Source organism: Canis lupus, chromosome 10 (assembly GCF_003254725.2).
Source record: "Canis lupus dingo isolate Sandy chromosome 10, ASM325472v2, whole genome shotgun sequence".
NCBI classification, from domain to species: Eukaryota; Metazoa; Chordata; class Mammalia; order Carnivora; family Canidae; genus Canis; species Canis lupus.
Genome location: NC_064252.1, coordinates 69902532 through 69920250, shown reverse-complemented (window position 1 = coordinate 69920250; position 17719 = coordinate 69902532). Strand labels below are relative to the sequence as shown.

The 17719-nt window shown below is 57.3% G+C and overlaps 1 protein-coding gene across 1 annotated transcript in view; it reads left to right on the top strand.

The window, feature by feature from the left end:
• TGFA (transforming growth factor alpha) overlaps positions 1 to 17719 on the top strand; it is an 80171-nt gene that overhangs the window by 23968 nt on the left and 38484 nt on the right. Inside the window, exon 2 of the mRNA XM_025470927.3 lies at positions 2017 to 2070. Within this exon, the coding sequence (XP_025326712.1) occupies positions 2017 to 2070 (54 nt within the window). The remainder of the gene's footprint in view (positions 1 to 2016; positions 2071 to 17719) is intronic.

Here is a 17719-nt window from a genome sequence, read left to right as displayed (position 1 = left end):
TCGGGCCGCAGGGCCTGCCGGGACACAGGTTCCTGGACGGCCTCCACCCGGCTGCCCGCTCGCCGTGGGGGGATCAGAGGCACAGACGCCTCCGGAACAGAGGCATGGACTTGGCCGGGGCCCGCGGGGTCTGCCGTTCGTGCACCCTGGGGCTGTGGCCGGGACCGGCGGGTGGCGGGTAGGGCGAGTGCGGTGCTGACTCGGCGCCGGCCTGGGCCTGGGCGGACCTGGGCTCGCGCTGACTCCAGGGCCTGGGACAGCCCTCGCCCCTGCAGGCCTCGCTGCCTCCTGTGAAACCACGTGTTTGCAGGGGGACGGGGGGCGGGTGGCAGGGAGGCCGGGAGACGCGGCATCGAGGGTGACGGTGGGACCAACTGAGGCATGAGCCTGCGGGCCAGGCCTGGAGAGCAGAGGCCTCCCCCTCATCAGCACCAGCTGTGGCCGAACCCGGTTGGGGGGGCAGCGCGGGGCGGCTGCTGCTGCCTGTGGGATTCCGGGGGTGTGCAAGGGAACCTCCCTGCGGCTCCGATCACAGGGAGAGACCCAGTGGCCCTCTCTGTGGGACGACAGGTGTCACACACTCCGACTGGTTCCCACCGTGCCCCGGGGCTGGCCGCGCCGCAGGGAGGATCCACGGTGCACAGCCCGCCCGGGGGCGAGGGTCCCGCCGCCTGGTCCCGGCCGTCCTGGCTCCACCCACGGAGAGGACACAGCGGGCACGGACGCGGCGACTACCTCATGGTTCGGGGACACCTTGTGGCGGCCGTCGGCGCCTCCTCCAAGGTACGCGAGGAGTCGTCGCCATCTGCGTGTCCCTCGGGCCACAGAGTGTGTGGTCGCCAGACGCGGGTCCGAGTCCTTCCAGAGCTTTCCCGCCGGGACGGCTTGCAGGGGGAGGCGCGGAGGGACCGGAGCAGCTCCAGCCCGCAGCGCCCTCCCCGTGGCCCGTGGTCCGCACCGCCTCCCCCCTGCCGCCGGCCGGTGCGCGGCCCCGTGCGTGTCTTTGCTCCTCGGCCCTAGGAAGCCCGTCTGATTTCGCGCACGCGGTTGCGTAGGCCCCGGGAGGTTCCTTCCTCGTGGGCGCCGTGCTGCTGTTTCCAGGATCCCCTGGCGCCGTGGCGTGAGGGCACCGAGCATCCCCGCCGGCGGGCGTGTGCGAGGGCCCCCCCCAAGGTCTCACGGCGTCCCCTGCTCGCCTGCGACCCGAGGGCGGGCTGTGATGCTCTGCGGTTGCAGCCTTGGAAATCTTCACGTCTTACCTTTAAATTTGTATTTTGTGCGTGAAATCCCGCAAGCCCCCTGACCGCCACCTCCCTGCCTCCCCGAGGGCTCGCGGCCCCGCCGCCGCCCTGGGAGGGCCCAGACCCGAGGTGTGGGTGTGAGGGGCTTGCACCCCAGGGCGCCCGCAGTACGGCGCGGCGGCAGGTGCCGTCATCCCGAGCTGGCAGCTCCGTGGCAAGGCCAGTGGGTGACCAGGCAGGGACGAGGCCCCCTCGGGGTCCCCCAGCGTCCTGGCGGGGAGGCTGTGATGCCCTCGCGGTCGCTGTCTGCGGGGTCGGGGTCCCCGGGGAGGAGCAGTACTAGGGTGCCCTGCCCCGCGGGTCACAGCGCGTCGTCCGCACGTGCTCACGTGTCCCTGGGCCGCGGGTCCCCCAGGAATCCACGTGCCTCGAGAGAGGCGGCGTAAAGCCCGAAAGGGCCGTGGCCACGGCCGGCGACACCGATGCACTTAACGCCCCTGAATTGGACGCTTAAAATGGTTGCAAAGTAAATCTTTTGTTTCGAGACAACTTCAAAAGTTACAGAGTAGCAAAGAAACAAACCGGAGCGCAGGGGCGCGGGCGGGCAGAGGGAGGCGGGAAGGACGGAATCGGCTGGCACTGAGCTGCCCCAGCGGCGGTCCTTGCCCTGGGCCCCCCGGTTCCCGGCCAGCCCGGCCGTCGCCCCTCCAGCGCCGCCCCCCGGCCCTGAAGGCTTTGCCAGCGGATGCTCACCTGTCCTCTTCTCCCCGCACAGGTGTCCTGCTGGCCGCGGGCCAGGCCCTGGAGAACAGCACGTCCGCCCTGAGCGGTGAGTCCTGCCCGGGGGTGCGCGGCGAGCGGGGGGAGCGGGCGGGCCGGTTCGTGGGGCCTCCCTCTGGGCGTCCCCAGGGGCCCCGGCCTGGGCTCGGCAGGCTGTGCCCCAGGGTCCCGGGTGCAGGGGCAGGGGCGGGCGGGCAGGGGCGCCGTGGAGCTGGGGACTCTCGGAGGTGCCCCTAGAGGGGAGCCGGGGTTCCCGAGCCGCGGTCTGCTCCTGCCCGCTGGTCTCTGTTCGCTGCTCTGGGGGTCACCTCGGGACATTTCGAGGGACCTTGCCCTGGCTTCAGAGTCCTGGGCGGCGTGGGAAGAGTGGGAGGCCACGCTCCGGGCCCGGAGCATCCGCCGCTGGCGTGTCTGGCGCTTCGCGGCGCCCGGTGCACTCGTAGTTGTGTGGGGCCGCCGCGGGGGGAAGCGACGTGACTGCTGCTCTCTAAGCCGCGGCTTTGAGTTGTACGTTTCTCCACGTTGCTGCAAAGCCTTGAGATGCATCTTTTTAAAACGTCACCCTCGGGCGCCCGGATGGCGCGGTCGGGGAAGCCGCTGGCTCTCGGTCGGGCTCAGGCTGCGGTTGGGGTAGTGGGGCCGCGCCCCGCGTCGGGCTCCTCGCTCAGCGCCTGAGGTCCCCCACCCCTCCCCCAGGCTTGTAGGGGACTTGCTCCCCCCACCCCGTAACTAATAAGTGGATCTTTCTGAAAACGTCGGGATCCACGAAAACGGACTGTGTGGTTCAGTTCGCTGCTCCCTGCTGGGCCTCACATGGCGTCCAGTTAAATCACGGTGCCCCCCCCCCCCGCACACCCAGGGCCTTTCCCTTCGGTCGGGGGCTTTCCTCGGGGTGCTCCCTGGGACACGAATATCCTTGTGACCCCCGCGGCGAGTCGCCAGCTAGCCCTCCGCGTGCAGGGAGCCAAGTTCCTCGCCGGCAGTGTGAGTCCTGGGCCCCCGCTGGATGCCCCCCACATAGTCACCCGAGGGAGGTGTGCGCGGGGAGGGGCGGTTCCTGTGCGTTCACGGTCCTCCAACCGGCCGCACGGCGCCCCTGTACCCTGCTCGTCTCTTCCACTCCTTGTCCCTCCAAACGCTGGGAGACGATGCTGCCTCTGTAGCCCTGAACCCTCCCCTCGGAGCCATCACCCTTGAGGCACTCGAACCCCGAAGGTGTCCAAGCCACTTGGGGGCCTATGATGCCACGGAAGAGGATGCCTGGCTCCCCCGTGTTCCGCTCGACCAGGGTGGGCGGGCGCATCCCAGAGCGGTGCCCCCGAGGCCCGGGGTCAACCAGAGTGTCCACCTTTCCTCCCCTGTCAGCGAGGGCTCAGCTGTGCGTCTGTGGGGGGTGCGGTGGGGGCCCCCTGGCTGCCTCCGGGCGTCCCGGCTCACATCCTCAGCCCCATGGTCCTCGCTGTAGGAGCCGAGAGGCCAAGAGCCAGCTCCTGTCCTGAGTCACCTGCGGGTGGTGAGTCGCAGTGACGGCAGACGCTGATGCACCCCAGCGCCGCTGCCTGCTGCCTCCTGCCCCTCTGCAGCCCCTCACGCCGGCGGCGGAGCCCCGGGGCCACCCCGGAGCCTGTCCCCTCAGGCGCCGCTCCTGCCCAGGCCCTGGGGGGCCTCCCGGTGTTTCGGGGACAAGCGTGGGAAGACCTGCCGTGCTCATCCCGGAGCGCCGGTCCTTGCTGCGCTGCTGACCAGCCTCTGTTCCCGTTTCTGAATTTGCTTCTGCGCGAACGTCTCTGTCCCAACGAGTCCCCGATGTTCACTCTTCCTCTTCACGGCGTGTCGCCAGAGAGCCGGTCACGCCCTGCAGGGCTTCACAGCCCCCGTGACGGGCAGAGGGCGCCGTGTGCCGGCTGAGAGCAGGGGCAGTGCCACAGCCCCGAGCACCGGGCGGGCACCGGGAGAGCCCAGCGTCGACAGGGGCCTGTGGAGGGGGGACGTGGGCTGCTTGCCCGGCCCCCGCGGGCCCCTCAGCTGTGGGCCTCGGGCCCGGGCAGGTGGACGGAGCAGCTCTCGCCGTTTGTACTCCCGCTCCACCTGCCCCGCGGGACCCAGGCCGGAGTCCGGAGAGGGCTCGGCCAGGGGACAAGTCCAGACGGCGGCGGTGGTGTCACGGCCCCCTCGCCGAGGGCTGGGGCTTTGCAACCGCATCAGCTTGTTTGCTTCACTTCCTCTTCCTTGAGGGCAGCCGTACTTCTCTCGGAGACGCCCCAGCCCCGGGAGGCCTCGACCACCCCCGCGCACCCCACTCTGACCAGACGCAGCCGAAATCCTGTTGCGGGTGCAGCGCAAACGGGGGGGGCCAACCCCCAGCCACTCCCTCCACCCCCGCCGTTGGCGTGTGTGTCGCACTCTTGGCCTCGTCAATAAGCAACGCCGTTTGCGACCGAGCTCGGTGGGAATCTGCGTACGTGCAGGAGAAGTAAGCGTGAAATGAACCTGCACACGCCCGTCGCCCAGCTTCAGCCACGAGCATCGGCTGCCGCTTTTCTTTCCTCGGTTCTTACACCGTTTGGATTTTCTCCCTTGGCGGGGACGTGTGAGAGCAGAGCCTGTGTCACTTGTGAATGTTACTTAGAGCCCAGACGAGGACTTGGGAAACAAAGCCAGAGTCGCATCACAGCCACGAAAGCAAGAGGAGCCCTCTTGTCAGATCCTTAAATCCGGAGGGTAGAGGACGCTGCGTTCGGTTTTGGGTTGTGCTTCGCTTAATCTGCTTTTCCTTTAATGTCTTCATATTTTGCTCTCTACTTACATTGCCTTACACTACTTACACTGCTCGTCGAGTGTGCTCTTTAGTGTCCTGGGAGACTGACTCGCACCTCTGCGTCCCTCCTCCCGACCCCTTTGTGCTCTGGATGTCGGCAGGCACCTTCCTAAGTCTCAGAGCTGTCCACTTAGCTGCAAAGACGGGCTGTTGTAGGACAGACGCTGCAAAGCTCCATCCATGACGTGACTGTGCAAGTCTCTTCGCTCTTAACGGGCGACAGGCCTCGGAAACAGTAACGGACATAAAAAGGTTTTCATACGGGCAGCCTCGGTGGCGCAGCAGTTTAGCGCCGCCTGTGGCCCGGGGCAAGATCCTGGAGACCCGGGATCGAGTCCCACGTCAGGCTCCCGGTGCATGGAGCCTGCTTCTCCCTCTGCCTGTGTCTCTGCCTCTCTCTCTCTGCATCTCTATGAATGAATAAGTAAAAATCTTTAAAAAAAAAAAAAAAAAGGTTTTCATACACTCTCGAGTGCTCACACCGGAGGCCTAATCAGGATTCCGCTCTCACGTTTCGATGGAGCAGCACGGAGAGAGTTGCAGACCCTGAGCGCCAGTTGAGCGTGGGGCATGAACCCCCGGGAACGTGTGGCTTTCTTGTGCTTTCGGGGGCGGGAGGAAGTTCCATGATCTTATCACTTGAAAGTTGCCCTTGGCCTTTCTTGTTGAGGTTTCGTTGGTTTCTCCCAATCTTCCTCCCTCTCAGATTCCTAAATGTGAGGCGTAAACTACGCCAGACGCATAGGAAGCTGCATTAGTGTGGTCAGTAAGTGCTTTTCAGACATCTCCTTTGGGGGGGACGCTGGGGAGACACACGCCTTGGGCTGGCGGTCAGGAGTCGGGGCGTTGGGCCCAGCCGGTCGTGTTGCTGAGCCCCTGGGCAAGTTGTTTGTCTGTCTCCCGTTTGGATCGGAGTTTCCTCACCTGTTGGACTTGAATCGGGAGGAAAGAGCCTGTGAGATGTTTCACGTGACCACTCTGATAAGTTGGTAGACATTGCCCGGAAGGCTCTGTTGGGAAGGGTTGGAAGGCTGCCTTCAGGCTCTCCGGAAATACGGCCACGATCCATGCCTGACACCCGCCATGGACCCACGGCAGGGAGGCAAGAGTGCGACGGCCTTGTATTTCATCCTCTTGGAATCAGATGTCCTTTTGCATTTAGGTTCTCAAATTCTAGTTGCTGGGGCCAACGGAGCAGTCCTCCCCGACCCTTGTCCTATCGTGTCCCCACCACACGATAGCACGGGAACTCGTAATCCAGCCTCATAATGACCGAAGGCCACCTCAGCTGACCGCTTAGTGGGGGATTTAGGAACCGAATGCTATGGGAGTGAAGTCAGTAGTCTGGGGTTAAGGCGAAATTTTTATCTGGTTGGTTGTTAATTTGTAAAGCATGCAGAGAAACCTAGCTGGAGGCGGAAAGAGGGTGGCATCACCTGCAGCTTAGAACACCTGTCACACCCTCCCAAGAAAGGAGTTATGACCTGTCTTCAAAAGGAACCTTTTAACGCCCCTTAAAAGGGGCAGAACACAGCCGGTGAAGTTGCTGGGTGGCTCCTTGCTTAACCCTCTGAAATACTGCGCATTTCCCAGGCCGCCCGTCTGGTTCTCATGTTTTCGTGAGACTCGCTGTAATGGCCGAGGGGTGTGGCGAGGCCCTTCTCAGACACCTGGCAGCAGGCTCCGAGCTTCCCCCTGCCGTCCGCCTTGCCCGACGTGTATGCCTCGCGGAACATCCGAACCTCCGAACGTCTCCTTGCCGTCACCCGTGTCTAACACCACCCAGCTGGAGTGGGGGAGTGTTTGAAGGCTCCCTTAGGGTAGAGTCTCAGGGCTTTTTCAGAGGTGGTGGTGAAAGGACATGGAAGGATCTTATTATGCGGTGGTGGTTTATCATGGGAAGGTCTCCAGGACCGCCGGCTTGGGGAGACGGAGGTCAGACTCGGGTGAGGACGTTGGGCCTAACTCTGCGGAGCGGGCGAGCTCCGGCTGGGGGTGCACGGAGGGAGGGAAATCAGATGACAGGAAAAAGCCTCTGAAGGCGTTGCCTGTTTGGGAAACAGGTAGAACACGGGCCGGCCGGCAACCAGGAGATCTGTTTATTGCTCATCTCGCCTAACAAAAGCTTTTCAGAACTGCACACTGCTTCCCCGTTCCATTGTCTGGAGTTTTCCCACGTGGAACTGAAGTCATTCTAAAATTAGAAGGCTCACGTGTTCTACCCAGGTACACAGTTCACTGTTCCAGATACGTGTCTGTAGCGCAGGAGGTGCGGCCTGCCTTGGAAGGGGAAGCGCCTACACCTGCGTGTGCTGGGACTTGCTCGTTTCAGAGAAGGTCTGGAGGATCGTGGGGCCTCCGCAGAGAGCGAGGGATTCTTTGCGTGCCTCTCTAGGATCTATCCCTGTCGTGCCATTGCTCATTTCACCTTCTACGTTTTGCAAAGGAAACGATGCTGGATGAGAGGGAGGGTGGCTCAGGGTAGCAGACAGGCCTTAGGATGTGAAATCCATGATGACAGTTCTGACTCCCCAGCTGTGTGGCCTTAGTAGAGCTCCTCAAAACCCCAGAACCTCAGTTCCCCATCAATAAAATCGAAGAGCGGCATTAGGCAGTGTCCTTTCAAACCAGAAGTCACAAAATCACTCTCGTGGGTCACGGCCAACATTTTTTTTAAAAAATGAGATTGGAGAGCTGCGAATAGAGAATGTCAAGTACATCGTGTGAAGGAAGGACAAGGAATGTCTCATGATATTCTTGTTTTAGTTATGAATGGACTCCTTCTGACTGGCATTCCTTGTCATTTACCCGTATAAGCCGTCCCTGTATTGCACCCCCCGTGATGTCCAGGCCTGATTTCTTTAGTGTGAGAACTTGGACACTTAAAGTGCCATAAATCCCTCTAGACCAGCACAGTCTCCCCTCCACATACACCTAATTTCTTTATGCTTGTCGTGCTCACCTCTAATTTAAAGCAGTTATTTCCATCTACTCGCCTCTAGCAAGTCTTTCCAAAACACTCAACTTGTAATAGAAACAACAGCTGAGGCACAGGTATTTCATTTGCTTTATGTAATACGTAATTAAGTTACATAAGTACAACGAGTACAACCAAAGTAAACAGGTTTGGGGACAAAACATAAACGTCCTCTTGATAAATAGACAGCTTCACTGGTAAAAACAGAAATGGACTGGTAAACCAGACTAGCCAACGAGCTAAAATGTTGCATGCGGCGAGCGCTGGTCTTGATATTTCTAGGAAAGGACGGGATTGCATCAATCAAGAGCTTGGTTCAGGTTGAGCCCAGCTAAGAGACCATCTGCCATCTTTGAAAAGAGCAAGGCAAGTGACAAACTTGTGGATTTTTTAAAAAATCAAGGCCAATAGAAGCTTACTGTTCTCCCACTTCTTTAGTTTCGGGCATTTATTTAGCACACATTTATTAAATACCACCTCTTCCCAGGCACCCCAGGGTTAGACATGAGAATTAAAGAAGCCCGGACGTCAGAGGGCATAGGGTCAGACGGATAATGCGGATGACTTTTGTATCTCAAGATAAAGCATAAACATGGACAAAGCCTTGATCTATCAAGGTGGATTTCTCCGAGGACAACACCTGCTTTGACCGTATTCTGACTTCCAGCCCATATTTCTTATTCTTTGTCAAATCGTGTCTTACTCTTTCTTTTGTTCCTGCATCTACTGTGAGCTTGAAGACAATAGTCAGAAAACGTGAACGTCTCTCTGAAGGGTCCCGCTGTGAAGGGCCGCAGAGGAGCCTGCAGGGGGTCTTCAGCCACATCAGTGTAGAACTCTGTCTCCTCAAAAGGGAAAAAAGAGGCTCTGGGTCGACAAACAGTGAGGAAACAGAAAGGAACAGGCAACGATTCCCCTACGGTCGCGGACAGAGCAGGATCAAGGGCGCTGTACGGGGCGGGCCCTGCAAGACGGAGTCTGCATGTGCTCACTTCCCCGCCGAGGTCCTTATTCAAGAGGATACTTCTCTTGTAGAAATCCAAAATGCCTTGGGCAAAAAAAAAAATACACCCACAGGGTGTAGACAAAGCCAAGAGTTGCTCGTTTAGTATCTCCAGCCTGGAAAGAGGAGTTAATTCTTGAAGGACACGACGCTGCACTTGTATCAGGCTCACTGTTTTGACTCAGCAAAGCCCCAACAGTTAAAAACAAAGAGCAGAGCAAAATAAAAAATAAAAAAATAAACACAAAGAGCAGAAAACTTTCAGATGAGATCTACGTTTCTGAAAAAGGAACGGCTCAGCAGGCCGATGAGTAAGATCTGGGCTGTCTGGCTATGGAAACAACAAGATGCCAGGTGACGCCTCAGACTTACGACGTTTTAAAGGTGCAATAAAAGCTACATATTGATTTGCGGGGGGAACAGTGCGTCTTGCTCGGTTGGGCCCCGGGCGCTGGGCTGCTTTTCCGCGTGATCGGTCCTCCTTCTGACTGTGCCAGGCACCGCATGTCGCAAGAACAGAATCTGGCGACACACCAGCGTAGGTAAAAGGGGATTGATTTTTAAGGAATCCGCCGTTTGTCTACCCGGTGCCTCCCGCGAAGATAATTCTATTCCAACTCATTCTGTCTCTGGTCTCTGTGCCTCCTCGCTCGGGGTCTCCAGAGAGAATCCTACTGGGTTGTCTCCCTTGATGAGGCGCCCGCCAGCTGCTGCGGCGGGTTGGCAGGGGAGTGAGCTCTGGGTAATGGGAATGTAGGTGATTGTGATCTCCTTTGTACTTTCCCGTTTTTTACCACGTCAGCAACGAGCATATTCTAATGCGATAATCAGGAAGAAAGGGATGGGGCCCTATTTTTAAAAGGGAAGAAGAGGCAGTAGCTGCTGTGTGCCTGCGAGTCTGGCGGCCAGGGTGGGTCGTGCCAGGCCCTCCCGCACCGTCCCGTGACTGCGGCTGTCCCTACGGCTCAGGTGCGGTTTCTGGGGACCTGCCCTCCCCCGGGACCCCACAGCTTGAGGCCCACCCTGCTCCCCTGCATGGACGGCAGGCCCTCCAGGGACCTTTCTGTGGACAGATCGGCCCCGATCCAATAGTAACCCGTCCACCTCCCAGTTCTGGGGACGCTTCTCTCGGCTCTTGTCCCGCAGCCCCTTTGGCCCCTGGATCTTGATCGACTTTGCAAAAACTCGAAGTGCCTGACACTTCTGGGTTTCAGAAGAGAAGTTGGGCCAATCCGGGCCATGGGGTCAGTCCCTAGAATGTGAGTATTTGCAACTCGACAGGCGAAGTTCAGATTGCGCCTCTGCCACCTACCAGCTGTGAGACCTCGGGTAAACGACCTGACCTCTCTGTACCTCGGCTTCCCTGCCTGTAACAGGAATCTAGTAGCACCTGCTCCTCTGCTCCTGGGGCTCCCCTGAGGAGGGAGAGCTGCTGCACCGGGCACTCGGAGCTGTGCGCGTATACAGTAGGCGCTCCAAACGCGAACGGCCGCTGCTGCCTTGCTCCTTTGGTTATTGCTGGCACGTGTATCAGGCTCATAGGTGCCTTCTCCTGAGGGCAGGGACGCCCCTTCCCTCGGACTCTTGCTCCTCCTCAGCCGGATGGTGCCGGTCCTGGGAGTCTGTGCTCGTGGTGCAGGCGGAATGGGAGAGGGGGTCAAAAGGTACAAATCCCCAGTCCTAAATAAGTCCCAGGGATGTAACGTGCAGCAGGGGGAGCGCGGTCAATAACGTCGCGTTTCACGTTGTGTGGCCGTGTGGTGACGGGGCACTGGGCTCACCGCGGTGCGCGGTTCAGGGTTTACATTTAGTCCTAAAGGAAGCCTCTTACAGGTTTCTCTGAAATGACCATTAGTAGGCTAATGAACTGCAAGGGATCAAAGCTGCAGGAGGTCGAGGTGACAAGGTCCGTCCGTCCGTGGAGATGAAAGCAGGGCCCCGGGCTGTGTGCAGTGCTCCCCACCCGCCAGCTGCCGGTGCATCCAGTCGGGGTGGCTCCTAGGTTAGAAATTCCCACGTTATTCTCAGGGCTTAAGCGGTCCTTGATTTCAGCTTCTCATTAGCAGGTCAGGGAATTGTGCCTTTTTCATCTGTTTCAGTGCAGCTTGATGGAAAAGTGCTTAAAAATACAGAGGAGGTGAATGCGATGGCACGCGGGGTCCGGGCCTTACCTGCCCCTTGGGGACGTGAGCTCGGGTGAGTTTTGTCACCACTCTGTGGCTCAGTCCCCCCCCCCCCCCCCCCCCCCGTAGAGTGAACAACCCGGCCTGCCTCGCAGCATCCTTATGAGGACTCAGCAAGATGGCATACGGGAGGGAGGCGGTTGAACCATGCCAGGGCGTCCGTCACATAAACCTTTCGGTTTAGATTTGCAAAGCTAGACAAGCAGCAGCAGCCACGGAGAGGTGGTATGTGACGTACCAGGAGGGCCTGAGCCGGCTGGCGGCACACACACAGTCAGGGTCTGAGGGCTGTAGCGGCAAGGGCTCGGGGCCGTGGCCTGGTCACACTCAGCGGGTCGGGAAGCCCACTCGGCCACGGGGAAGTGGCGTCACGGAACCTGCCACTGCAGCAGATGCCGAAGTGCTCAGTGTCGCTTTTGGAATTACAGTACCCGGCGCAGAGGAAGCAGCGTGGCCCTGGGGACGGGCAGCTGGGAGCGGGGACATCCAGGGGGAACGGAGGGACCCTGGAGGGCAGCCACCCGCGGAAAGGCTGGGGGCCAGCCAAGGCTCCAGACGACAGGAAAGGAAGGTCGAGAAGGTCCTGGCTTCCTGGGCCAGGCGCCCGGCACGTGTCCCGGGGCCCAGCAGTGAGCACCGTGTGGTCGCTCGCCCGAGGAACCCGCAGTCTCCCGCTCGCCACGCGGAAGCCCCCAGACGCCGTATGAACAGGCTGCTCGGACCTCGTGGGCGGGGTTCGGGGAGCAGCCGATGCCCACGTGTGGGGACTGTTTAGAGTGGCTTCTCTGAGAACCGTGCACTCCTAATTCCCCTTTTACTTGTAATGATCTGAGAATCCCAGGGGGAGCCCAGGTTAGAGACGCAGAAAGGCAGGGAAATAATTAGACCGTTACGCTGAGGGCACAGCTAATTGAGGAGCCGGAGCTGCTGGGATTCAGTGGCTCTTAGGATTAACATCCCGGTGACAACATGGAAGAAAATCGTATCTTCTCAAAAAGAAAAGGAAAAATAGTTCTTCGGTCCCCCCGAGAAAGGGGATATGATACCGAAGGGATCTGTGGCCCAATTTGAGCTGAGTCGGTCTTTCTTTCGGTATTTTCACGTTAAGAGTATTTGCTAGCCTCACAGTTGAACGGGAGGGCGTGGTGCAGAGGGCTGTGCGGGCGTCGAGCCAGACGCGGGGCCCCGAGTGCGGGAGACTTGAAATGGGCGAGTGCCCCCCGCGGTGAGTGGGGCCGCGGCGGGAGGGCCGGGCGGGCTGCAGGGCGAGCCTTCAGGAGGTCCCCTGCGTCGGGCCTCAGCTCAGCCGCGGCGGGAGGCCAGGGGGTGCGTGTTTGGAGGATCCGGGATCTCTCACCTGCGGACCACAGGAAGGAGTACGGTCTCCAGACCATTCTTCAGCAAGTTAAGTTTAGCATCTGTCGAGGATTCTGAAGCAGTGACGTGTCTAGGCCCCTATCACCCGCGTGCGCCTCGAGCCACGTCGGCTTCTCTAAAAGGGTGACGGGCGCTCGTGGTCAGGAGAGAGCAGAGGAGGCCCCAGACACCTGTGTTCGCCGAGCTTGAAGGAAGGGGCTCAGCTGAGGGGTCCCGCTCCCTGCTGCTCACCCTGCAAGTTAAACGTCTTCCTCGGCGGAGCGTGTCGGTGCCACAGAGCTGTCCGAACAGTCGCCCGTGTAAGAAGTCCCCGGAGGTGGGCTTCTGCCGTTAATTCTGCAGATTGACTTACGCTGTTACCCTTAACGTAAGTCGTGTAATTAGACAACCAGGATGGTATCCGGGGAATGGGCTTTGCCACTGACAGGATTTGTAGATGTCGCTGTATTTTTATTGGTGTCCAAAGACTTAGACAGTTTTTAAAAATCTGGCACAAGGAGGATACTGGGTTCACGTTTTGTTCTTAGGTGATTGAGGGCCCAGTGCTCAGTGTATTTTCCCTGAAGAAAGTTCGACTCTGTTCTTTTAAGTAAGCTCCACCCCCCACCTGGGGCTTGAGGGTGAGACCCCGGGACCAAGAGCTGCTGCGTGCGCCACTGACCGGGCCCCGGGAGAGGATGTGTCCAGCAGCACCTGGCAGCCGTCGGAGCGGCACCGTTCAGGACTGCACCCACAAGTGGCCCTGGAGCTCTTGCCAGTGGCTCGTCCCAATCGAGCTGTGCCAAGAATATGTCCTACACACCAGGCTTGGCAGACTGCTCACCCATTCTTCTTTTTAAGAACTCCCTATTACTGTTTGTATTGGTGGTGTATTGGGATGACACTGTCTTGTCTATGTCGGGTTAGATATTCAAGTCAATCACACTTCCCACCACCAAAGGTGGCTTCTAGAAAAGTAGAATCACCGATAATGGTGCACATTTATTTTTACCAGACAGCACAGCTCTAGAACCTTGCAGCACCTTGGTTACCTCTTGCTCCGCTTCCCTCCGTCCTGGACCTTTCCCTGAATGGCAGCCCCTTGGGTCCTCTCTCCGTGTCACCCCAATTTTCTGCTGTAGCCCAGCTGTCTAATGCTTTCTTGTAAAAGCGTACCTGTGAAAATGCCCTGCTTGGGCAGTGCTGACCTGTCCTTGAAGATCTAGGTCATACCATGGCTCAGTTGGCCCAGCATTGGACTCTTGGCTTTGGCTCAGGTCATGATCTCAGGGTCATGAGATAAAGGCCCACGCTCAGGCTCAGCACTCAGCAGGGAGTCTGTTTGAGATTCCCTCCCTCCATCCACGCATGCTTGCTCACTTTCTCCTCCTCCTTTCTCCCTCTCTCTCTAAAAATAAATTAATTTTAAAAAAAACACACACACAGAAAGTTAACGCAGCATTGGGCTTACTTCTACAAGTAGAGGCCATAGGCTGCTAGCATAAAAATCACAGAGATGCTTATAAAAATTAATACCCCCAGGGGCACCTGGGTGGCTCAGTGGTTGAGCACCTGCCTTTGGCTCAGGTCGTGATCCCGAGGTCCTGGGATCAAATCCCACATTGGGCTTCTCCCTCTGCCTGTGTCTCGGCCTCTCTCTGTGTGTCTCTCATGAATAAATAAATTTTAAAAAATTTAATATCCCCAGACTTCACTCCAGACTGACAGTTTCAGTCAGGAAATATTGGGTTGTGCTGCAGTGACAAATCTCACTGCCTTAAGAGCAAAAGTTTAATTCTTATTCATAGTCCACCATGGGCCCTGGGTCACTCTCCAGGGAAACTGACGGTTCAGATTAGCCCTTCGTATCAGTGAGGGAGGTGTAAGGTCTAGTGCCAGCTGTTGACCTGCTTACCCAGATATGTGTCGCTCTTCAGTGTTGATATCTCATTGTCTGAAGCACTTACGTGGCCATCCAAACTTCCAGGCGGTGAGGAAGACCAAGACTTCTGTGTGCCTAGAGGAGTAGAGGTAGGTGTACATTGCTACACAAGCTTAATGTGAATCTCAAAGGTAAGGTCCAGGAATCTCCATTTCCAGCTCCCTTGGTGATCTCTGTTGACACTATAATTTAAGGACCATTGAGAAGGACAAGAGTTCTCAGCCTTAGCTGCTCGTTAGAATTACCCAGCGAATTTTAAAAACAATGACGCCCTGGACCTACCCCCCAGAGATCCTCATTCACAAGGCCTGCGGGAGAGTCCAAGCATCGGGATTTTCTCAGTCTTCCTAGGGGACTCTAGTATGTGTCCAGGGAAGAAAGCCACAGGCGTAAGAAAAAGAACAAGGGCCTTGGAATCCTGACTGTGATCCTGACTGAGCCTCAGCTTGCGTATCTGCCGATTGTAGTGAAGATCAAACAAGTGTGAAATCTTTGCCAGCTACAGTAGTGAATAAATATTGTCTATTAGTGTACACTGCAGGTGTGGACATTTATATAAACAGAGGTTGTGCACTTGCCATTTACTCCCTGCCCCGCCCCCAACAAAGCCAGCAGAAGGAGGAAAGTGTCCTCCACACCTCTGCATCTGCCTCCTCTCACAGTCAGTAAGCAGCCGGGCCTTCTCCCTCCCTCCGGCAGATCTTAGTGACAAAGGGGAGAAAAGCAGGGGGAAAAAATCTCCTTCCCCGCACCTGCATTACTCTCCCTGGCCTGTGGCAAGCCCTTAGTCCTTAGGCGAAGGCTGAGGCTTTTGTTCCACTAGAGCCTTTCCCAAGCCCCTTCCCTTTACTCTCCCTTCGCTCTGAGACTCGTAATCCACTATAGCCCTATTTCCAACCTCGTCCTGTTGCTCCTTCCCACTGACACTCCAGTCCCGTGCCAGGGCAGACAGTGAGCACCCCGGCCCTGGGGGAGGCCCCTTCCTACTCTCCGATGGGTTGAGCAGCAGATGAAACCCATATCCTCAGAAAGTGGGTCTCCAGCGCCTTGTCTTATGGCAGTGTCGTTGGGGCTGGAAGATTCGAGAACACTCAGTTTGAGAGGTAAAGTATGCAGTAGGTCAGACCAGCTTCTGTGAGCTGGTCTAGCATTCTCACCCACTCTGTAGTATCTTGTTTCCTACAGTTTAATATTTCGTATTAGCTTAGATCCTGAAATCCACCCAACTGGTTTACAAGCAACTTCTTGAAACGCTGCTGTTCTGGTCACCTGGAGATTGCCTCAGAAGTCGGTTTCCTTTAGTTATCAAAGCACCACGTTGCCTTTTTTTTCCATTGACACAGCTAAGAGTTAATGCCGAAATAAGCTGTTTTTAATTATTTTTCCTCTCATGTACAGCAGTTTTCAAGGCAGAACAATGCAAGAGTCCCTCGCAGGAAATGAATGCAATACTGCTTATAAAAATACAGATTTGTGCATTTGATATGAATCGTGGGCTTATGCAAGGGTCGAAAGAAGCCCTCGGCCTACTCAGCTATGATGCACGTCCTCTGAAAGGTTCTTACTGGTGTGACTCATTCCACTGAGGTCCTCGGCAGAGGAGCCTGGCCGTCCGGCATCGGGTTGTAGGCCCCCCCAGGCTGTCGAGAAGCTGCAGGCCGCTTCCTACCTCCGCCAGCCTGAGCCTCCTCCCCGCCGTGGGCTCTTTGTCAGGGGGCCTGGGATGCCACGTGCCCCAGGGAAAGATGTTCAAGGAGCACCTCGGTGCCCGGGACCCCTGGGGCCCCACGGAGGAGGGGCGGTCGCTGTGGCTTTCATGGGTTGGTGTGCGATGCTGGGTCTAGAAGCAATTCTGAACACTGGCTGGACGCCCCCGAGGTGCTCCACAGCTTACCGTGCGCCTCTGTGTCCGGGGCGGCCCGGCGGCACCTGCGGGCACCAGGTTAGAGCAGGGGCGGCAGCAGTGTCCTTGCCTCCGGGGGCTCCCCTCCCTCCGCCCCTGCTCCCCTCCTGTCTCCAGGCTTCTGCACTCGCTGCTCCTTCAGCCCGGTGCTCTGCACCCAGGCCCCCTCCCGGACCCCCTGGGTCCTTCAGAGCTCACACCTACCTGCTTCCCCTCTGCAAAGAGGTCCTGCTGAGGTGACCTCCCGCAGCAGCCCTGGGTCACGCCTGGGCCCGAGGCCTCCCAGGTGCTCACGCTGTCGTGATGTCATTTCTTCTCTTATCATCTGCGGCCTCCCCCAGGAGACCTAAGTTCCTTGAAGGCATGATGGTGTGTGGTTCACGCGTGTGTCCCCACTGTCCAGCACGGGCTCGGCACGCAGGAGGCACGTGGGAGTGTGTGAATACCGAGCGCGACCCAGTACTTTGCATCATCGCGTTTTTATGACATTCACTATTGATACACGAGGAACAGCGGCCCGCAGGGTTTCGGTGACTTGCCCAAGGTCAGAATTAGTAAAGAGCTGAGATGTGACTTCCAACCGCCTGCCTACAAAAGTGTGTGCCAGAGTCCGATCTGAGGTTACGGTTCAGTCTTAAATTTTTGCCTTATTCTGTACCTTTTGTAGATTTATTAGTAGAAAGTATTTGGTTTATTCTTGTGACTCAAAACTTTTTTGTCTAGGGCTTATGAAAACAGATCATTTCCCACAGTTTTATGCAAAAGAATTTGGTAGCAACAAGGAAATACTCTGATAGAAGCATATTTTGGAGAGAGTCGTGGATGTGCGCTGGAGCACGGAGATTTCCGATGATCCTAATTTGAGAAAAAGGCAAGTGTTAAAGTCTAGTTTTTGGGAAACAGTAAAAATAATTATGGCAGCACACGGAAAGCAGGGCCAAGCTCCAGACAACACCGATGACACTCTGGTAGCAACACTTCCCGCAGCGGAGCGTCAGAGGTGGACACGTGTGGGTGTGGAAGCCACTCCGCAGTGTTGCTCAGATCTGTGCAGCAGCCAGACTTTTAGACTAGAGGACGGACAAAGGGTGCTCAGTAAACTTGGTTGGAAAGGAAATACATGGCTGCTTTCACAAACTGTATAATTATATACCCAGGAAACACAAACTACCAGAATGCCTATTAGAAATGTTAAGAGTATTTAGTAGGGTGCGAGTAAGAAAATAAATAATCAGTGGTTTTTCTGTAAACCATCAATAACCAATTAAAAATATAGGGGGGGGAGGATCACCTTCAAAATAGCTGTGAAATATAGGGATAGTGGATGGCTGTGTCAGTTAAGTGCCCAACTCTTGATTTAGGCTCAGGTCGTGATCTCAGGGTCCTGGGACTGAGCCCCGTGCTGGGAGTCAGCTTGAGATTCTGTCTCTCTCCCTCTCTCTGACCCTCCCCCACTCAAGCTGGCGCACTCTCTCTCTTTTTCTCTAAACTAAATCTTTTTTAAAAAGAGTTGTGA